Consider the following 23,714-nt stretch of genomic DNA (forward strand, 5'->3'; position numbering starts at 1 on the left):
CCTACTTATTTTTTTATATATAAAAATAAAGAGCTAAGATTTCTGACGAGGAGTAAAGTTCAAGTGAAGATTTAGCTTCAGATGATCTGTGAAAAAAGCCAAGATATTACTCTTCCAAAAGGTGTGTGTGTGTGTGTGTGTGTGTGTGTGTGTGTGTGTGTGTGTGTGTGTGTGTGTGTGTGTGTGTCGTGTGTGTGTGTGTGTGTTTTGTGTGTGAAGAACGAAAAAAAACATTGTCAATTATAAACTGCCTTTATCCATTATTGCTCATGTTGAAAATTGTAAGGAGCCACCCTAGAAACATCACTGCTGGCATTGAACTTGTTTGCTATCACTGGGGTGATAGTCAGTGTGCTACCTTAATTAACTTTAATAACTGCACCTTTAGTGCGGGCTGAATTGGTAGGAATTTTTAGCTTACACTGTCAGACACTTTGTACACCTTGTACCTTTTTTTAAGTTGGATCCAATGGTACACATCTGTGTGTACACGTCCATTATGTGCCTGTTAGAGTTCGCGTGTGAAAATTGTACTCTAGCAAGCAATCCCTTTGTGTAAAACAAGAGAGAGAAATGAAGAGTCAGGGTTGGATTGAGAATGGTAACCGCACAATTCAATTTCACTCAGGAAGAGTCTGGGACTGCAGGTTCACGCTCACGTATTTACTACTGCAATTGTTTAGGCTGTCCAAACAAATTCTACCTGTGAGTTATGTTAGAAAGCCAGCGCCAGTCAGTATTAGGACTCATAAAGGTCTCATTATCTCTTATTTTCTGTCCAGAATTCAAAATGAAAAACTCTGAGATCTCTCTAAATTTCAACTCATCACACTCTCCCCCGATTGATAAGTACAGACACTCGGTGCCGATATGAGTCCAGTGTGAAGTGAGTTGTATTGGAATCACAGAAGAAAGAAAAGGCTCAAAGTGTAAAAAAGAGAGAGAGCGGGTTAGAGTATGGAGAAGGAGGGAGAATGGAGAACTCTCATATGATCTAGCATTTATTATAGTGGAGTGCGGAGGCCTGCTGTGAACCCCACACTTTGCTGTGATAAATAACCCTCAACAGCTACACACACACACACACACACACACACACACACAAGATCATGAGAAGACGCCTATTTGCTTACTTAGTTGTATAAGTGTAGGAAACCTTGCTGGAGTCCAGAATAAGGTTATTACCACCAACTGAGAGGGATGGAGGAAGCAATAATGTGTGTTTGATTTTTTTTTTCTTTTGTGAGGTGTATTGAGGGTTAGGTTGGTAAAGGAAGAATAGATTGGAGAAGTTGTATTCTGCTGCTGCCAGTAATGAGGACAATACAAAGTTTGTGTATATGACACTGCTAATATGGCTATATAATTAATTGCAATTTATTTTATACGTTTATATTCTAATCTAAATTGAATTATCTGTTGTGATCTATGTGTACGTAGCATGAACTTTCATTTTGTTCTGCAACCTTGATCCTTTATCATTTATGAATTAACTTCTCATTACCAGTCTTTGTGATTTGTGTCATGGTTGGGGGTTGTAGTTGAATCATTTTCCCATTTCTGGTGTCTTGGTTAACCACTTTCTGTCTTTTTGTGTTTCTCACCAGTTTTCATTGTCTGCCCAGCCCTGATTAGGTTTATCTGTGTTTCATTTGTTAATTAGTGCTTTGTGCATTTGTCCATGTTTTGCCCTCTTTCAATTGTGAAGTCATCTGTGTCGGTTCCTAGTCCTGCATCTTCCCTGTGTCTGTTTTTTTGTTTTGTTTTGATGGACTTCTCTTTATTATTGATAATTATATATATATATATATATCAGCCACATTTAGTTAGTTTGTGTTGCCCTGCCTGGTTCTGTTTCCACCTCTAGTATTCATTAAATAAATTAAAGTTATCTTCTGTTTATTCAACCTTCCCTGTTTGTCCTGTTCACATTTAGCTGTTCAATCATTACTATTCTCAACAAACAATTCAATGATCCCTCCTGTCCTGTATGAAAGCACCTGTATTTGTTTCCCTACTCATTCATTCAGCTTTTTTTCTTAATCTGTCACCTATGAGTATTTGATTGTTAAAGTGGCGTATTAGTCTAAAGCAATGATTCCCCCCAATTTTTTTTTAAGGCATCCATTCCTGCCTTGTCTCGAGATGTCCCTTGAGCTCACTTGGTACCATTGCCACATCTGACAGTTTTTCTTGCATGCGGTGTGGAGCCATCTTTTTTTCCCTCTCCATACAAATTGTAAACCCCAGTAGCCTGGAAAACGTTTCAGAAAGCTTGTTGTATTACTATGATAACCAGCAACCACGAACTGTTATCACCAGTCTTGGATATGCAACATTATTTATGATCTCTTTATGATCACAACGTAGTCTGATTTTAGTTCCAGCTCAGGTTCAGTAATGTCAGACTGTGTTTAGAGCAGACATGTATCAGAATTGCTTTGATTCTCTATTTACAGTGACAAATCGTTCCGTTGCTTGTTCCTTCAGTCACTGTTTACTGAGTGCTGTGCACCTGGAAAACTGTTTCAGAAAGCTTGTTGTATTACTATGATAACCAGCAACCACAAACTGTTATCACCAGTCTTGGATATGCAACATTATTTATGATCTTTTCTTAATCCTAACCAAATAGTTTTTGTGCCTAAACCTAACCAAACTGTGACCGTTTCACAACATTAACAACAACATTTGAAAATGTAATCAGATGTTACATATTACTGAGCAAGCTGCAGTACTTGATGGGTTGGGAGTGAGAACAGATTTGCATTGTGACACCTATTCTACAAAAGTTATAGGTTATTGATACGACATATTGGAAGTAAACTTTTCTGCTTTGAAACACAAGCTACATTAACATCTGTATTCTTAATAGTGCAGAACTGGAATAAGTACAAAATCCCTCTCCAAATCCATTTCTAAAGAGCATGAGATGTTTGATGTCTTTGGTATTACATATACATGTGTTGTCCTGTTTGTGTGTGTGTGTGTGTGTCTTTCCCCACTTGCTCTTTTGACTGTATACTACAGTTTCACACAGCAACCAGGGAGATGAAAAGAGTTTTGAAATTGGTACAACTGGGAAAAAGGATTCATTTTCTTTCCATTTGTTTGTTTATTTGAATGGTTGTATCACTTCTTGTGCTGTTTCTGTTGTCCTTTGGGTCTCAACAGTTTTCTAAATACTTAAGAGATCGAGACAACTAGAAAAAAACAGAGAAAGAGGGTGAGAGAGAAGAAGGGATGCAATTGCATATATCCCCTAAAGTCTCATTTAATATGCCAACAGACAGACGGTACAAAACGATCTGGATTAGTGCATTCTCCTTTCTCCTTCCTTCACTTTCATCTTGCTAATAAGCTGTGAATCTCATCTCGTCTTCAGAGGTTTCTCCTTTCCCTTTTATATTAACACGAGGGGTGGTAGATGCAACGGTGATTGAGATGCAGACCTTGGCTTTAGCAGTAATTGCATTGAGAGGAAACATTTTGTTGATCAGCATCTAATAGACTTTATTAAAAATGCTTTGCAGAACTTAAAAAGAAAATAGATTATTAAGTGAGGTAGGGGGAGAACAAGGAGGGGAACCTCACAGCATTACATTGTAGATTGCTTGGAACAATGGAGTATTAATTATTCAGTGGAAAACGTTTCTGTTGTGTTTAAGCATTCTTGTATTTTACTGAAATGAAATGCACTTTACTGCTTGAGTCCTAAAAGCCACAGGATCTGATTAGATTCTAAGTTTGTGTGTACAGTATTACCATGTGTCGTGCTTGACAGATTTGTTAAAGTTGATCTATGTTTTAATGCTACTTATGTGAATTTCTGCATTCCTCTGTGTCAATACAAACATTACTTGCTCTGCCAGTAAATTCACAAGCCATGGCACTTGTACCTGCGATGAAAGCTTTTGTACTTGGCTGCACAATAGGAGTTTTTCAGAACTTTTCAACACTATTCATCTTCAGTTCAAAAGAGAGTTGAATGCTGTTTTCTGAGCAAGTTAGGCAAGCTATGTTGGCCATAGCTATCCAGAAAATATTTGAACTTTCAATTTAGTACTTTGTTCTGGTTTTCTGTCATTGAATCCATCCTACACCCTAAAAACTATTGAAAAGTTATTATCACCTTTTTCTGGCTAAAAATGGAAAATTGCTGCAATTTTGAATGTTAATTCATTTCAAAACCTGCAGACACAGCCTTAGCAGAAGTAGATATGACATTTGGATCACGTATTTCTGATACATTTAAGCCCACTAAGAGGTGTTTATACTTTGACACACCATACTTCATCTTTTATTATCAAATTGATTCATAATTATATCAATGCTATCTTACGAAAGTATTTTCATAGAAAACGTTTAAAAGTTTCAGCTTCTACATTTGTGTTTGTAATGTTTCTCGTCTTAAACCACTACTCAACGTGATTGAAAGAAATACTGAGGTTTGGGAGCATGCTAATCAGTGAGAAGATTGCTAACTGTGTTGTGTGAAAATATGGGAGTTCAGCATTAGTTTTTTTGCTGGTACCAAACAGGTGTAGGTAGAGACAATAACGTCACTCAAGCTTTTTCTAAGGTACAGACATCCATTGCAATACAAATTTCTGAGACAGGCTTTAGTTTATCTGTGCATGGCTTTAAAATATCTGACTTTTTACTTAATTTATTGTTGGGAAGATCATATTGTGATGCTGCAGGTATCACCTTTGTAAGGGCAGAGGCTGCCTGTTTAAAGACTCATAAAAGCAAGGTAGCACCAAAAACTCCATATCTGATTCCAGTCTGACAGCTAAAGCAGGCTGATTCTATCTATCTCAGTTAAGGGAGACAGATTGGTGGATTGGCAGAAACAGACAGCAATGGACTAGATGGGGACTTTGAATCCATGGGGGATCAGGTACTAATATGGCTGCGGCTCCAACAAGACTTACTTAATAGACACTACTTTGTCAGTAACTAAGGTTCATTTTTACAAATTGCCATTCTTCATTCAACCTCCATCTTCTCTTGTTCTGCAGGGGGAAACGCTAAGCTTCGCTACCAGATCACGTCAGGGAACACGGGAGGTGTGTTTGATGTTGAACCAGAGGTGGGCACTATCTTTATCGCCCAGCCTCTGGACTATGAACTGAACAAAAGGTAGGAACACACTCAAGAAAGAATCCTTTGAGCCACAAATGTTTGCTTTTTGGCTTAGGTAAATGCTTGTCAAAGGATTTTACCTGAAATATGTGGTGTTATTTTCCCTGTTGTATTACTTTAATTTCTTTTCCTGGCAGTATATATGTCATAGCTTTAAACTCCACTGCTTATATTTTCAATCAAAAATACCTCCAGAGTTTACGTGTTTAAGAAGATTTTAAGCAAGTGCTTTTTACGAAGCTCATTTGGATGTAAACTCCTGCTTATTTTGTGAAAGCCCCTGACAAAGCTGACAACTTTTGCTCAGGTACAAGCTTCATGTCCTGGCTTCAGATGGGAAGTGGGAGGATTACACAACAGTGACAGTAAATGTGGTTAACAAGAACGACGAAGCTCCGGTGTTTACCGTTAACGAGTACTACGGCAGCGTAACAGAGGAGCTGGATGGCTCGCCGGTGTTTGTGTTACAGGTACAGTCCAATCATTATTCCGCTATCTGTGCAATCACATGCAATTGGCCATTCAAAGCATCATTTTGTCTCGCTTACAAGACATGCTTACATTTAGTTAGTTATTTGCTTGCTTCCTTACTTTAACTAATTCTACATTGCAATACAAGAACAAATGTGCTTCCTACTATGTCTTCTACTGTACGTGAGTCATCAACTGGTGAGGATACTGACTTTGTGCCTGAGACATGTAGCTTAAGCCTTAAGTCTTTTAACAGAATACCATGCATGTTCTAATCTTAGCTTAATTGGATGGTCAACTACAGCTGATAAAATATTTGACATTTCAGCCGGCGAGTCGACAGTCGCAGGCAAGAAATAAGAAGCTGGGATTGAATGTTTTTAAATTGATTTTATTTTTCATAAGATTTTAAGACTCAAGACTTTATTGATCCCACACCAGAAAAAAATCACTTGTTAGAGCAGCTCCAGATACAACACACAAAGAGTGAGAGGTAAGAAAACAGACATAAATCTAAAAAGGGAAAAAATATGTAATAGAAATATAAAAATGTAACTGTATATATAGTCTGTTAACAGTAAGCCTGGTGCCCTTTTCCCTCTCTACATATATAAAAGGACATCTCCTACTCTTTTAACAGAAGAGTTAATAAGTTAATTCTGGCTTTACATCACACTGCAATTAAGGTGCTAAATTGAAACATCTTTGGCCTACCCAGGGTGTAATTGCTGTTGAGGTGTTAAGGATGAATGAAAGAAGGAGCAGACAGCAAAAGAGAGGCAGGAGGTGGGGGTTGAGGTTGAGGAGCTTGGATCATTGCCAGGTTTACCTACCAGATATTTCATTACTGCACAGAGCAGTTGTGAAGGGCTTCCAGTTAAGATATCTCTCCAAGTCAGCAGCATCTCAATAATTAAATAGTGTAAAAAGTGATTACACTGTCATCAACCCTCTCTGTCTCGCTGCACCTTTGATGTTGTAGGTAACAGCGTCTGACCCAGATAAGGATGCTGACCAGGAGGCCCTGCGTTACTCTCTCCATGGCCAGGGTGCAGAGAGTGAATTCATAATTGATGAGGTCACAGGCAAGATCTACGCCCAGCGGACACTGGACCGCGAAGAGCGTGCCGTGTGGCGTTTTGTCGTCTTGGCCACAGACGAGGGCGGCGAAGGTCTGACAGGCTTCACTGATGTCATCATCAATGTTTGGGACATCAATGACAATGCGCCTGTCTTCACCTGTGCCCCCAGCTGCCACGGAGACGTGGCAGAGAACTCTGTAGTGGGGACATCTGTGATGGAGATGACAGCCACCGACCTGGACGACTCGGCGGTTGGGCAGAACGCTGTGCTCTCTTACAGGATTATGGGTAGTTTAGATGCCACCAACATCGGGGTGGGAGGAGTGCCTACCTTCTCAGAAATGTTCACTATCAACCCCACCACAGGGACAATCAGTGTAGCCATGGGCGGTCTGGACAGAGAGCAGGTCGAGTCCTACCTCTTGGTTGTGGAGGCCAGAGATGGGGGAGGGATGACAGGAACTGGAACTGCTACCATTCAGATCAAGGATGTAAACGACCATGCTCCAAGATTCACAGATCACTCCTGCCTCGCGAGGATTTCTGAGAATGCAGATCCCAATGCCGAGGTGGGTCGGAAGGAGCTTCCCTGATGATGGGGCACCATTTTTTATTGCCTTATTTCACAGAATCCATATTCTCTCATTTGTTTTTAATGACCACTGCAGATGTAAACACGGCATTTGGTGGTGGATGACGATATAGTTCAGTATATTCTTTATTTTATTCTTTATTAAGGAAACAAGACCTTAACTCTCTTACTCTTTCTTTGATACAGTATATCTTTTAATTTAATAGATTTTAAAGACTATTAAGAATGAAAACAATGGCATCTGCTGCAATAAACCAATAACAAAAAAATAACTGTTTCACTGTATGGACTTTTTCCCATATCCAGTATAGACTGGCACATGCAGTGCTGCAATATTATGGTATGCTATCACATAGCAGCTCACAAATAAAAAAACAATGCATACAAATTATGATGTAAATGTCAGAAAAAGGCACGTCATCTGCCTTTGGAGGTATACGTGTTGCCCTTATCTCCCCACATTCTACTCCGCACCTTCTTGAAATGTAACCATGTTTTTACAATGTTTATACAATTTTGTTCAATCCATAGCAGAATATTGTCATAATGCAAGCTGTTAGGGACCAGAAGACAATTGTCTGGCCTGTTTCAAACTCAGCTACTTTGCTATTGTAAAATACACTACCACCTTAGAGAGATTTCAATTAATGTATAAAAAATGTAAGATGTCAATGAAATACAGCCTTTATGCTTTATTCACATGATGTCATTGTTTGAAGGTCCTGGAGCTCGCTGCAGAGGACAGAGACACTGGAGAAAATGCCCAGCTGACCTTTAGTGTTGTAGCTGGAGACCAAGAGCAGAAGTTCTACATGGTCAGTCACAAGCAGGAGCAGCGCGGCACCCTGAGACTTAAAAAACGCCTGGACTATGAACGACACAGTGAGCAGAGGTTCAACCTCACTCTGAAGGTATGTGGAAGCTTTTCCAAAAGCCGCGTTCAACCACACAGTCTTGCACTATAGAAGATTATTTGATTCAGCTTCTGTATTGTGTCTCTCTGATTCATGGGCTTTAATTTTATATAGTATATAGAGTCAAGACTGACAGAAGAAGATGATGAACAGAGCTGTGGTGCCTGATTTGAAGTGCTGAAAATATGAAATGGATCTTAGTAGGTGTCTGAAGTTAGGGTACATTCACATGCAGGATGTTCCTAGAAAGTTTTGAGAGTTGTTGAAATTGCTGAAAAAAATGGATAAGGTTTTCAGAGATTATCTAAGCCATGATGTCAATGTATTTGTTTTTCTTCATATATCCCTCAAACCAACATGTCAGCCCTTCTGTCAAAAGCTAAGACAAAGAATTTCATGGCAAAGAGAGTGCTATAAAGCATGTCAGTTACAGACAGGAACTTTAAAGTTCCACAAGGCAAGGTCTCATATTAGTGGCACTGAGAGGAGCTGCTGAAAAATAACCAAAAATTCTATGAAGTGAAAAAAACAGCTGCAGCACACCACAAAGAAGAAACAGGGCTGATCACTTTTTAGGTTTCATTTTTTGTTTTTCACTAGCACTAGAATTTTTGTGGTAAATTCCTGTTTGGATGAACAAAAATTACAGTTGATTTCAACCAAAGTTACTGTAGGGTGGCTTGGAAACATTGGAGCCCGCATTATTGTGGTTGATAAGATGAATGTCTTTACAGTTGAATCTTGTCTAAACTGCACTTTTATGACTGTATCTGGTTCCTATTTCAGGTTGAAGACCTGGACTTCTCCAGCCTTCTGCACTGTGTGGTGGAGGTGGAGGACTATAATGACCACGCTCCTGTCTTCATTCCACACTTACTGTCTCTTGCCCCTCTACCTGAGGACATCTCCGTGGGAACCAGTGTGGCACGTTTGGTTGCCAGTGACTCTGATTCAGGCCAGAATCGCGAGATCACCTATAGCCTATCTGAGGACTCAGATCCTGAAGGGCTGTTCACCATTGACCAGTCCGGTGTACTCTCTGTGGCACGGCCTCTGGATCGGGAGGGGATACCACAGCATCACTTGGTTGTCATAGCAACTGATCATGGGATTCCACCACTAACAGGCAGTGCCACAGTCCAGCTGCCTCTGTTAGATGTAAATGATAATGGACCAGAGTTTGAGGCGACATACTCCCCGATAGTCTTTGAGAATGTGGCCGGACCACAGGTAGGCTAGACTGGGTGTGATCTCAAGTTAAAATGTAACATACTGATATAATGCTATGATTTGGTGAAAAGAATCCAGCCTAAAGCAAGCCACAACCTCTCATGCTCTCCCTTCTTGTTTAGGTAGTACGGTTGAACCAAACTTCGACCCTCCTCCGAGCCGTGGACCAGGACTCTCCAGAGAATGGCCCACCCTTCCACTTCACTGTCCCCTCTGAGTATCGCCACAGCAATGATTTCTACCTCCAGGACAACCTAAACGGCACAGCGACCCTGACAGCCCTGAGGACGTTTGACCGTGAGCGGCAGAAAGAGTTCCTCCTTCCGATCATTATGAGCGACAGTGGCCATCCAGCCAAAACTGTGACGAGCACCCTGACAGTGACCATCGGTGACCAAAATGATCACGCACATGTAGCAGGGGAAAAGAAGATTTTCATCAATAGTCACAGAGGTAAGAAAGGTCATCTCTGTCTAAGTGTTCCAAGATACAGAAAAAGATAAATAAAGTGATAAAGCTCTGGGTTATAGGAGTATGTATCTGACTAATGAAAAAAGTCAATGTCCTCATCTCCTTTCTGAACATACTGAACTTTGTTCTTAAAAGTAGTTTTCGATCTCTGTAGGTGAAACTCAAACTCAGTGTGCAGTAACTAAGATACACATACGCACACCATTTTTATTGTTTTTTACCTCTGCCTCATTTCACCTCATTTGTCACAAAAAGCCTGCCCAAATAAAAACTGCTGTTACTACTTACTACTCTGTTGGTCACACTATAGTACATGTCGCTTTTGTTTGTATTCTTACACTAAAAAAATAGCATTATCAGTTTTGCCATTGAAAGCCATGAATGCTAAAATTTGTATTTCATTGTTGTGTAACTTTTTCCTCCGTTTCTGGCAAAAACAAACAATAGGCTAAAATTCAACCTGTCAAGGTCTGGCTTTAAATTTTGAAAGGTACCTTCAGAATTATTCCCACATGATTCAGAGGGTGAGGCGTTGAAGGAAAGACAGTGGAAGCAAACAGTTCTCTCTACATGATTATAATCATTGTGCATTCATAGAGCATTTTCTGTTATAAATTTCCTTCTCCCTATTCCAGCCACCTAACAATGTCACTTATTGGTTCTGCTGAAAGGAAATGATGAATGGAGCCAGAGACATGTAGAATCAGAACTTTCCTTTTTTTTATGTATATATTTTCTTCATTGTTTATGAAGTTAGTTGGTGTTTGGGATGTGAATTGTCACTATTCTTATGGCTCTTGCCCTTGATGTATGGTATTAATTGTATGGCAAGCACAACACTGTATGCACATGCTTAAACACATGTGCATGCAGTGAGGAAACAACTATTCTTACCCTGAAAGTTTTCCTGAATAAATGGTATGCCAGTGCAGAGCAGTCAAAACATATTCATGTTTGAGTTAATGAGCATTTAAAATGGTAAACTGATATACTAATGTTATCTATCATCAGGCCGTATGCCAACTACAGTGCTTGGAAAGGTCTATTCTCCTGACCCCGATGACTGGGACAACAAGACATACGTCTTTGAAGGACACGTGCCAAGGTAAATTGTGTCTTTGTTAACGCTTCATTCTTTCATGCTGGCTTCGTCACATTTTAGATCTACGACAGGAAAATAAAAGCTGCACTAGACAAGAAGTGTGTGGATGGCATAGGCAACACTAGAATTGCCATAATTGTCCAAATTTAATTTATGTATCAGTATTTTCTGATCAGAATTGTCTCATAAAATGTGTGCCAAAGATGGTTGGGCATCTGGTCTTAAGACTAGAAAGGTGCTACACAAGTACGGGTCCATTTACCATTTACCATTTATAGTTTGTCATTGAAGAAATGTATATATTGTGTACTGTTCTGAACTATAGTCAAGGTTTGTTTTTTGTTTTTTTTAAATAGAAGTTGTTTTTGCTCCTTTTCCAGACAGATTCACCCAGCACAGTAGGTTGTGGTGAAAAAAGGTAGCACAGTGATAGATGTCAGTAAAATACATTGTTTGCACTCTTGAAGGATTGTCCTTAAGATTGTCCAAAAGCCATCATTACCATCTCAGATATTCTCTGTCCAGTAGGCTTCACCCTCCAAAGCTATCACTAGTGGGATAAGGACGGAGCAAGATGTAGTCCAGTACCCACAACCACAAACACATACCGACTTCATGTGAAGCAATAACCAGTCCATACTCTGTCAATGTGTCACAGGGAAAGGGGGCATCAAAATCCATCACTAGCACAGGTGGCACAGAAACACTGCAACACCTTTTATTCAGTAAGCAGGAATGACAGTGGGGAAAAAAACTAAAGCCTGCTGTGAAGTGAAGAAGATGGTTGGGCACTGTAACAGTTTCAGCATAGAGCAGAGTAGGAAAGGGAACAGCTCTCCATATGCCAAGAGGTCGCGGTGTTCAACTTGCCTGCAATGTACACTTCTCTAATGAAGAGTGTGCGCACTGCCCCATGGTGATTTATGTAAGCTACTGCTGTTTTGTTGTGTGTACAAATCAAAGCACGACGATGTTCCAGCAGTAGGGGGAAATTTTAAATCACCTTCCATACAGCCAGCAGTTCCAACACATTTATGTGGCGAGACATGTACACTGACCAGTGCCCCCCCGCAACTTGTGATGAGCATGTTCCTCCCCACCCTGAGAGAGATGTGTGATGTTGCTCTGCCCAGGGGCACCCCGCTGACAGAACGTGAGGTTTTTCCAATAAGCTAAATCTAAACCTGTTAAGGGAGGAATGGACACAAGGTGTCTCTGATTCACTGGATGAAAATGCAGCCGGATATATGATCTTTAATGTCTGTCGTTAAACTACATTAATATTTATCATCCTACTATGTATGTTGTTACACGCCATTTATATCATCTGTTCTTGTAAGACACTTGATCGTCATTATAGGTTCTTTCAAATCAAACACGATGAGAGTGAAAAGTATTGTTCTAGCAACTGCAGTCGACTCAATCATAGCTTAACCATGTCACGTTATATGCTACATGTACACTTTAATATCCAGCAATTCAAATTATAGACACTACCATTGACTATCCATGTAACAATTTAGCACACTGGCCCAGCCATATACTTGGTTTCAACCTAGTCTTGTTTTTTTCATTACCCTACAATCCTGTCCAATCTTTCTCTTCAGGTTAAGTCCTAACTCTGTCCTTTCCTCCCTTCCTTCCCTTGTTTCTCCCTTAATACTGTGTTTGTGATTTCCCACTATTGGATGTAAAGGTTCTGGTCTGTGTCTGGAAAAGCTCTTCTTGAGACTTTCCTCTGCCAAAAGTGTCAATGAGCAGATACATTACTCACACACAAGTCCCAAAACTTGTATCAATCACATACAGTGACATTGCAGCACCCCACAACACCTTAGTCATCATCCAAACCGAGCTAGACTCAAAATGACAAACCTTTTCTCCCTTCTCTTTCAAAGTCAAAGTTCAACCCATATAAAGGACTGGGTTTAGTATGAGGCATTAACATTTTATGACAGCTCTCATCTCGTGGTGAGAGCTGTTCAGAACACATTGTCTTATCACTGCTGTTCTGGCATTTCACAAAACAGAGTCTTATTCATTCTGGTCTGCTTTTATATATTTTGTATTTCAGTGCATCAAATCAACTGTAGTTGCTGTGGTTCACAGTGAGTGTTTACTTTAGCTGGTGTTTTGGATCAAGAGGTTGTATTGTAGTTGTATCTACCATGATTTGTTAAACACACAGCAGAGAGAGGAAATTAGTATTTTGATTTAGCACATCAGTGAATCTTGAAGAATAGCTTTACTGCATGTGTCCTAGTTTGATTCGAATAGAAGTGGCCAATAATGTAAGTATAAATGTCAATAAACTTCAGGTACCAAGCATCTATAATTTTACTAGAGATGTAACATTGTATTTTAGTGGAATCTAGAATTAAGTGCTAGACCAAATGCATAATCTACACACCACAGCATATGCTGTAAAATGAGCTAATGTGGCCCTTGTTTCTACAAGTGGTTTATTATTTGATTTGCCAAGGTTCTGCCTTGGATTTCCTTTGTAATTAAACTTGAATGAGCTCATTTACTGTACAAGGGGGGCGCATGGAGACAAGGACCAAGTGAAATTGCTTCCTCGCATGTCTTTGTGCCTATTAGTGGGTCTCATTTCTCCCCTTTCCTCCCTCTCACTAATGCATCGTCTCTGCTCACTTTGTATTATTGTCCCAGAGGGCAATTGGTTTACAGCAGAAAACAGAGTAAACACTTAAACACAGAATAAAACACTGAGTAAAACACATGGCTATACATGTGGGATACAAAAAAGTATTTCTATCAGTCTGTCCTAATCGTGTACAGTAACAGGTCCTGTTGGCAAACAGGAGGAAAGGGTTGTTGAGTCTTACTTGTACATTGAGCCTTTTATGTCACGTTGTTCTCACAGAAACATCAGCTTTACTGTACAACCATGTTTCTGTACAGTAGTTCCAACAACTCCAACAGAGTGATTTGTCTTCTCTCTAATGGATTGGATCATATCAAGCTCAGGGTCAGGCAACAAAAAGGTGAACTTTATTTGCAGGTGGGTAACGTGGCACACGCTCCAATCTCCCAAATGGAAGTGTAACTTTCTACATCCCCCAGCCCAACATCCACACCGTGACTTTTAAACTCACTACATGAAAGGCATGCTACTTTCTGCATTGGCACTGATAGATGAAGTCTTGAGGTGCGTCTAGCCCTATAAACAAGAAGTTTTTCTTTCCCCTTACCCGGTTACCATGCCAACCTTTGATGGGCAAATAACTGAAATTACTGATCTCTGAACACCCAGAGACATCAGTAATTAACCTGATGACAAATCAGTACCATGCCGTCCTATAGATTCAGCTTCCTCTCGGACTCCAAGCCATTGTAAAGAGTCTCAGTCTGGTTGGCTATCTGAACATGTAAAAGGTCATTTTTCAATGTGTTGATTCATGAAAGTGGGAGGTACAGGGCTCAGCCTGTGTGCATTAGAACAAAGGCATTAAAATGCTATCATCTAAATGTTCATTTTCATTAAACTGGTGTGGATGTGTGTGTTTGTTCTCTCCCTCAGTTATTTTATCCTGAACAAGCGAACTGGTTTCCTGATCATCAAGGAGAATGCCCCACCTGGCACCTATCAGTTCCAGGTCCGAGTGTCCGATGGAGTTTGGCCAGATGCTGTCTCTACTGTCACTGTGCATGTGAGGGAGCTGCGAGACGAGGCCATCTACAACTCAGGGTCTCTTCGCCTGGCAGGTAATACTGCCACTACTGACACACAAACACGCACGCACCTCTCTGTGGGTCGGACCTTTGACACCTTACCTGTTGATGCTGTGTGTGGTTTTGATCTGTTGTTCACAGACAGCTAACTGATGGTGTGTGTTTCATTCAGTCTCTTGTCCAGGTCCCTTGGTGTTCTCCAGTTTAGATTCCGTGTGTGCGTGTTATCATGTGACTGTAGATCCATACTTAGTTGTAATTGAGATAGCTGAGTTGTCATAACTGAACCTGAGAAAATTATCCATTCGACCAAAATGTTCTTTATGTCTGGTTTACCGATAATATTTAAATATACTTGTACGGATACACAACACATCAGGTTTTGTCATTGGACTTATTTTCATCACTGTTTCTGGTGTTGACACAGTCCACAAATCCTTTATCAGTGTCTGTGCTTTTTTTTTCAAGTTACAATTCACTCTTAAATGGATTCAGTGAAGACCAGATGTGTATGTATATTGTTGTTAGTGGAAATGTATTAATAGGTGTGAACATTACACAGTAGGGTAATGTCTAACTCATAAAGAGAGACTGTAGATCCTGATATTCCCAGGTTCACAAAACAACTGCCCTTGTTTTATCATTTCCAGTTCAGCTTTGGGCTGCTTCATGTGCCCCTCCATTGTATCAGTTTTGTTTTGACATTCACACCAAAGTGCTTGACCCCTTTGCTTATGGCCTTCCAAGCACATTTTACCCAGTTTACAGCTGCCACATCACTGCTGTCTGTCTGATTGATGGCCCGTGACCTTCATGCTATTACAACAACATGCAGGACCTCTAGGAAGACCATTTTGTGATTAGTTGCTAAAATCCAATGTTTTCAAAACATTAACACTGTGCCCAACTTAGTAGTGCTGACAAGGGAATGTTGGAGAATGTGGTCATTATTTGCAGACTTGTCTCCAGTCATAGAAAATTAATGAGCTCTGATTACTGTTTACTCTAGTTGTTTGCAGTGTTTCAAAGAACTGTCACACTCTCAGTTAAAGATGTTTCTTTAGCAAAAGATTACACCCATTATTAATCCCTCTCCCCGACTCATGGGATCTCAGTTGTCGTTGGCGCACACACAGAAAAGCCTGTTTCCATTACTTATGCTGGCAAAATAATTAGTGGAGAGGTTTTGCTCAGCCAGCACATTCTCCTCACATGTTGAGCAGCATCCATCATTACCTGATGTACAGCACATCGGCTGTCGGCTCAGAATTAAATTCGCTTTAGAGAAATGGGACATGGCTGAAGGATTTTTATGATTTCAGAGATATTGAAATAGAAGCAGAGGGGGAGGCCAGAGGGGGCACTCCAAAGACGTGGAACAGAGTAGAGAGAGAGAGAGAGAGAGAGAGAGAGAAAGAAGGAAAGGAATAAGGGAGAGTCAAACCTCATATACAGTAAGTAGATAAAAGGGTTTGTTCCTCATTCTGAAAACAGGGCTGAGGTAAATTAATCAGCACCAAACACAGGTACGGTGGAGAACAGCTGGCAACCACATTTTAATATTTGTGTAAGGGAAATGGAATCCATTCACAAAATGTAGACAAGAATGGCATATGTGTGTTTAAGATGAATAATGGAATTCAAAGTGAATGAAACTGCTCCCAATTTTGTGTTTTTTTTTTTTTTTATTGAAACTTGTTTTTTTCCCTTAATTTAATTTATATTTATAAGGTTACGTTTGTCAACAACTTATCCCTGTGGGGTACTCAATTTATTGAGGATTTTCAAATGGCTCCAATGTCATCAAAGGGCTGTTAGCTGCAGAGTGTATTGATTTAATAGGCCCTGGTTGTAACAGAGGGACTTAAATTTAGAGATAGAGAGCACAGGTGTCAGCCGTTGCTGTGAATACAGTGTCAAAATCACTCTTATGCTTTTAACCTGCAGTTCAGCAATGAACAAATTCACAAAAATGTAAGTTTGAGGTTTCAACAAAATGTAATATCAAGGATTAATGACTTTGAGATCATCCTGAGGTGTAGGCAAGCTACCAAAACCGTGGTACGTGCGTGTGCGGAGGATATGTAACAGAAGCCATTTCCAGGATTTTATTTTTCCATGTAGAGCTTTGGTGTAAACAGTCTCATTGATTCTCAGTCTCGGGGATTATGAAAATATTCTACTTATAGCATTACTTACACCCTCCTTGACATTCTAAATCCCATTTCAAGAACAAATGTGGAATGCAATAAGGACGCACAAAGAAAGCACTCTGCTTTGCTGAGATTAAAGCTCCCTCCCTCTTTCACTCTCTTCCCCTCTTCCTCAATATTGATGCAAAGGTAAAAAATGTGATAAACAAAAAGTCCTTGAAATGTCCACATAACACTAGCTTAGAGTGGAATGCATGGTGCTCAAAGTGAAAACACAATGAGAAGAGCACATGATGAGTACATACACAGCAAATAGCAGGCATGATGGCGCAGTCAGCTCTCACACTATCCCATCAAATCATCATATTTTACAATCAGGAACCAATTAGAATCATGTTACATTGATAATGAAGATTGTTTTTTATTATATTATCTAATTACATTCTTCAAATAGGTCAGTTGGCTAAGCCGCTTCCTGCAGTAAGTGGTAAATGGTACATGGACCTGTACTTGTATAGCGCCTTTCTAGTCTTCCGACCACTCAAAATGCTTTTACACTGCATACCACATGGGAAGTGACAGCAGTTGTCTTTCAATAAAGAGACAACTGAAGACACTGTAAAATCTGCTTCTCTTCTACTTATCCTTTGTGAAAGCTTGTTGTTGAATGTTTGGTTCCTTTCAAAAATGTTTCAAGGTAGCGTACAAAACTTCAAAAGTCTTCCAAACAATCGAATGTCGTTCAGTCATGCTAAGAGGTCAGGAAGAAGCACAACAAACTGCATAAAGACCACGATAGTGGTATCTCTCGCTGTCTTCTTTTTACTTCTCAGTATACTACATGAGAATGATATTTAGCCCTATTTGCGTCTATTTGTATGAAATCACAGGCCTACAGACAGGAGTGTGTCTGTGCGCTACCGCCTCGGGTGCCCGACTCCAATGAAGCCTTTGGGAAGGAGAAAAGAAGTAGTGAATTGTGAGGTTGGATCAAAGCCAGGTGCAAAGGCTGCCACTCTGCGTTAGGAGTTACTACCCTCTCCCCCAAGCCCCCATCCCTCCTGACTGTCTCTCTGTCTGCCTGTGTCCTTGTTTCTCCCGCTGGACTGACTGATGGGAGCTGACATTAGCCTCGATCCCTCACGCTGTATCCGCTGAGCCCGTTCTGAGCCCGTTCTGAGCCCCCTGTCTTGTCTCTTAATGCCTAAGCTCTGTCTCCCTCTACGCACCCACAAACCTAATCACCCTGCCCAACCCTTTTTTATATATATGTGTGTGTGTGTGTGTGTGTGTGTGTGTGTGTGTGTGTGGTATTGTACTTCTGTCTCTGTGAGGACCAGTTTGAGTCTTATTAAGAAGTTATATTTGTAATGTAGAGCAGTTTCTGGAGTCCTTGCATGCCCACATGTACAATAGAGTAATTTTTGGTCACAGCACTTGCTCCTCCTGTCCATGCTGGCCTAGAGGAGATCCCTTCTTAATGTGATTTTAAGGTAAGAGATGGGGGGGATGTCACAGTCCTGGTCCTTATCTATTTAAGTTATTCTTTGTTAGCTCACGAAGGAAACACTGGCTGTGGAAACAAAAAGAGAATTTTAAACTAACAAGACCGTAGCTTTGGAAGATACCAACTTGATTTGGGTAACTGCAGCTGCTTGATGAATACTTTGGAATTAATTTCTCCAGAGAACGAGTGCTGTTGATTTTGTCTCCCATCTCTTACACTGAAATCACATTAGGAAGGGATCTCTTCTAGACCAGTATAGATAGAGGGGCTGGTATAGCTACCAAAAACTGTTGCAATGTACATTTTGAGACCCAAAATTGAACCAATTCCCGAGGCTATATTTTTATACTAGGTTAGGTCTAATGCTACGCTTTTGGCTATGCTTTGTTTTTTTTCTGTCTTCCAACTGTGTGTACTGTGTATTTACTTTCAGTACAGGACGTGTAGATTGGCACAGTCAGATTGAAGAAGAAAGGAATCTAATCATATAGTAAATTTTAAATGCTTTGACACTCGCCCTGTCTTTTCGCAATCAAATATATTTCACATGGTTTATATTCCTGCATTCAACAGCGAATGAATGAAAGTATATAACACAGTCGTGACTGTCAACACACAAAGTTAAGCAGATCATTACAAAATGCTGAATAACAGATGAAAAGCTCCCTCCGTTTCTCACTCCTCCCACTCACTTTTCTTTTCTCTCAGACGAGTGCTAAGTCGAGTGGAGTGGCTAAACCCCAATGCAATCTCTCCTAGTGAGGGAACCATCTTTTATACTTACATTCCTTTGATGTGGCTGTGTTTGAGTGGAAAAAAAACAAAAATACCCTGCATTCATCTGTGTTTTTTTTTAATCCATCAGTATGAAACCTCGTAATTAGGGATAGTGTATGTCATTCATTATAAAGAATACAGCAATTTTATGTGGGGGTCCTATGTTGAGCTGTTGGCTGGTTGGTCAGTCCACCATTTAATTGTAGACTGAAATATCTCAACTACTGGACATTCATCCCCAGAGGATACAGTCAACTTATCTTAGTGACCTCCTGGCTTTTCCTCTAGCGTCATTCTGAGGTTGACATTCTTTCAATTTATCCATGGCATCTGGAGAGGAAGACTTGGTGATTCCCTGACTTTTTAAACTGCCCTTAAAGTTTTCTTCCCTGTCCTAATCTTTGAACTGCTCATATTTTGTACTAGATACACGCCTGAAGCAGGTCCAAAACTGTGGAGGTAGATCAGGGGTAAAACCGGTATAAAGTTCTTCTAATATTAGCCAAACTTGTTTTTGATTGTCTTTGATTGGCATCCTCTTCCCCTTCCAGCCTGTGTGCGTTACAGTTTTCTGGCTACAGGAAATCACAGCAACAACAACCTCGGAGATAGCAACTTAAACACTCAAAACCATACCTACTCTAACCTGGTTGCTAACGGTACGACCAGAAAAAAGATAGAAAGATAGCAGCTGTTACCTTTTTCTTTTGCAGGGAATTAGCCCTTTTGATGACAGGCCTTGCCTCCCCATATGCAAATGTTGGCAAGGTTCCTGCATCCCGACTTAGGGTTTATTTTTATTTATTTTTTCCTGCAGCCAGACCTTTGTGAAAACATACCTATAAATATTATATTAAATTTTTTCCAATTGATCCTCCTAAATGTTACACACTGGACCTTTAAGCCACACAGATCAATCTTAAAGTTGATCTTGTTTTTGTACTCTCTATCTTATTGACATAACTTTCGGATTGGGCCCTTAAACATACAACTCTGACATGTTAAACCACGGGTGCTGGACTGATTTCCTCAAGAGCCTGGTGCTGAGTATGATTAGAAATTGAGCCAGAAATTGTCAAGAGTGTAATTATCTTTAACTGGCACAGTTAGGAACTCCAATTCCCAATCACTACATTCACCTGCAAGCACACACACACACACACACACACACACACACACAACATACAGATATGCAGTACAGACACAAAATAACCCTACAACAAAAGATTTTCCCAGACAAAGTGAGCCATTTCCAATAATTTATTATCACAGCTCCGGTCTTGAGTGTTCTGGACTATATTTTAGTTTAGTACTTGGGCCCAGTTTGAAAATAATTGGATTTATCCTTGAGCAGGGGTGGAAATAATGAGGCCACTTCTATACAGTCAAGATTCCAATCGTGTGTGTGTGTGTTTCTCAGACATCATAGCAAAGGAGTTCATTGAACTGAGAGGGAAGCAGCGGAGCCGCTACGAGTTGCTGGTGGACTTCCTATCTGAGATGCTCTCTGTTCCACCTGATGATGTCAACATCTTTAGCCTAATGGATGTGAAGGAGCGAATGCTGGATGTTCGCTTTGCTGTGCACGGTGGGCCCTCCTTCCTCCAGCCTGAGAAAATGCATGGGTATCTGGCTGCCCACAAACAAAAGGTAAGTCACTGTTTGTGTTCTTTAGCCTTTTAACCATATCTGCTCCTAAGGTAGACACAATACATTCCTGTTAATTCTGTTCTTTTCCAATGTTGAACCCTGTATGAACACCCAAAGGCGGAAAATGTAGCACACACAGATTTCCAGGACATAGCTGACTAATTTTAATTTCACCAGTTTATTTTGGCCATGTCAGATAAACATGCTAACGTTTAGGCTTCATGGCCAAATCCTGTTATTTTGTTGGCTGATCTTTTGACTGGTTTCCTATTCCACTTGATTAACAGTACAATGTCTTGAATAACCCACACATAATCTATGTAACATAATCTAACCAACTGCACACCAGTGAGTAAGTATACTACAAAGGCACTTGATAAGTCAAGCCACAGAGACATCATATCAGGCGAGTGTGAATGTTCTAAACAGGGCTACACTCTCTCTCTGCTCTCACATTTGTTGGTTGCGTGCAGCATTCTTGCTTCTGGCAATGTTTTGGCTGGAGCCTGTGTTAAATTCCAACAAATCAAACATGTCAGTCAAAGTGTGGGGCATTGTCTCTATTTGGTGGATGTAGGACTGACAGTCAAGATTGTACACACAACATAGTGCACAAACCCAGCTGCGTCAGTGATGAAACTGTTAAGACTGAGCAGTGTAGTGAAGGACTCACCCTGGACAACAGACTCATTTTAGAACATCATACAACTGACAGCTGTAAATTGTTCTCTGTCATCTGTAAACTGAATACAGTTTCTGTTGTTTCCCTCCTTGAGTTATTCCCCTTTAAAACAATAAATATATGTATGGGCACGTAGCTGCTGGGAAAAGGCACAGTGGCCATTTGGTGTTTTGACGACGATGGTAGTGGAGAGTAAAGCCCTATTCGCACGGGACTGGTATTACCTGGGGACCTCATGTGATTTAGTAATTGCCCCACCACTTCTGTGTTTCCTGCGGAAGTCTGTGTTTTAACTCGAATTTACTGACATTATCCCCCGGATTTGATGTCAAGGCTCTGCGTAACCTATGCGTAACAGTCTGTTACTGATCTGACGTTACCTTTGCTGGTACCGTCGGGCCCGCGGAGCACCGTGCACTCCTCTATGCTGCCGAACGGCTCAAACATCTTTCTCACATCAGTGTCCGTCTTCTGTTTTCCCAGCATGCCCACAAACATCAAAATGCTGTCAAAACTTTCATTTATAATTGCCAACGCAGCCTCCATAATTCTCGACCGGGAAAAAACAAAAAACTATTCAGTGACCCCTTGTGCCCTGTGGATGGGGGTGTTGTCATCCTGGAAGGAACCACTTCAATCAGATTGTTTCATCATAGGATAAAGGTGATCTCTCAGAACAACTTTGTATTGATTTGCAGTGAGCCAAGTGGGGGAACCAAACCATGAAAGCAAAACACCAGCTCAGAATGTGGTAAATATGTAAACGAATGTCTGGTTCTTGCACCAGTGAACTCTCAAATGTGAATTCAACTTTGTAATGAGGGGGTTTTGCACTGCAACCCGTCTACAATATCCTTCTCTATGTAATTGTGGACAAACTATTGTCCACTGCTGACACATACTACATTGACATTCCCAGACACTTGGATAGATGTGCTCTTCTTTTTTTTCTTACATGTCACACTAAAGCACAAGCATCATCAAACATGTGCCAGTCCTATTTACTGATGTCTTTCCCATTGATCTAAATGCAGATGTCCCTTCAGTCACTGTTCCTATTGAAACATTAGGCAATTGAGGAGTATTTATGACTGAAGCTTCTACCATCAGTGTCCAGACCCTCTTTCAAAGCCACAGAGATCTTTTCTTCTTGTCATCTTGATACAAAATCAGAAACAACTGGGCCTGCTCAGCATTTTTATACATCCCATGATTGGATGTTAATTGCTTAATTCTACCCTGCTGTGCACCTATATGGAAGCATCTGCATTCCTTATGTTTCTTCACTCATTTGTGCAGGTTTTTCTGCATGCACGACAGTGTTTGCTTGTTTTTGGTGGTCAGTGCACCAACAACATTCTAATTTCTCAACTGGGCTTTCTCCTTTGATCTCTCTTTCCTGAAAACAGCTCTCCTTTGCAGTCCTAACAGACCAATGGATGTAAAACAAAAAACAAACCCAGAAACATCAGAAGTATGTATTTTTCAACATACTGATGCTCATTTGTCAACTTTCTCTATTTATTTTCACCACTTTGCTCAGAGTTGTACATGACAGGAAAACAGGATGCCACCGCCAAGTGAGCACCAATACTGTCTGAGAAATGGGTGGATTTAGGTCATTTTCATCTACATCATTTTTTATTAAATTTTTTTTTTTTTTTTTTTTTTTTTTTTTTTTTTTTTTTTTTTTTTTTTTTTTTTTTTTTTTTTTTTTTTTTTTTTTTTTTTTTTTTTTTTTTTTTTTTTTTTTTTTTTTTTTTTTTTTTTTTTTTTTTTTTTTTTTTTTTTTTTTTTTTTTTTTTTTTTTTTTTTTTTTTTTTTTTTTTTTTTTTTTTTTTTTTTTTTTTTTTTTTTTTTATTTTTTTTTTTTTTTTTTTTTTTTTTTTTTTTTTTTAAAATATTTTTTTTTTTTTTTTTTTTTTATTTTAAATTAAATGGAGAAATTAAGGTACAAAGTGAAAGACATAGACCACCTGGGAACCCTGGTGGTCAGAATGTTCTGTTCTGCCCTTTCTATCAGAACCAGCAATAACTGTTTCAGCAGTTTGAGCTACAGTAGCTGGTCTGTTGGATCGGACCACACGGACCAGCCTTCACTACCCACCTGCATCAATGAGCCTTGGCACCCATGACCTTGTCTCTGGTTCACCGGTTTTCCTTCCTTGGACCACTTTTGATAGGTACTGACCACTGCAGCCTGGGAACACCCCACAAGAGCTGCAGTGTTGGAGATGCT

General features: G+C 40.1%; 1 protein-coding gene across 1 annotated transcript in view; it reads left to right on the forward strand.

Annotated features, from left to right (window-relative positions):
• si:ch211-186j3.6 (neural-cadherin) overlaps nucleotides 1-23,714 on the forward strand; it is a 275,261-nt gene that overhangs the window by 152,377 nt on the left and 99,170 nt on the right. Inside the window, exons 17-25 of the mRNA XM_051380620.1 lie at nucleotides 5,025-5,145; nucleotides 5,456-5,618; nucleotides 6,602-7,270; nucleotides 8,013-8,204; nucleotides 8,994-9,437; nucleotides 9,560-9,890; nucleotides 10,920-11,013; nucleotides 14,555-14,739; nucleotides 20,564-20,793. Of these exons, the coding sequence (XP_051236580.1) occupies nucleotides 5,025-5,145; nucleotides 5,456-5,618; nucleotides 6,602-7,270; nucleotides 8,013-8,204; nucleotides 8,994-9,437; nucleotides 9,560-9,890; nucleotides 10,920-11,013; nucleotides 14,555-14,739; nucleotides 20,564-20,793 (2,429 nt within the window). The remainder of the gene's footprint in view (nucleotides 1-5,024; nucleotides 5,146-5,455; nucleotides 5,619-6,601; nucleotides 7,271-8,012; nucleotides 8,205-8,993; nucleotides 9,438-9,559; nucleotides 9,891-10,919; nucleotides 11,014-14,554; nucleotides 14,740-20,563; nucleotides 20,794-23,714) is intronic.

Source organism: Dicentrarchus labrax, unplaced genomic scaffold, assembly GCF_905237075.1.
Source record: "Dicentrarchus labrax unplaced genomic scaffold, dlabrax2021, whole genome shotgun sequence".
NCBI classification, from domain to species: Eukaryota; Metazoa; Chordata; class Actinopteri; family Moronidae; genus Dicentrarchus; species Dicentrarchus labrax.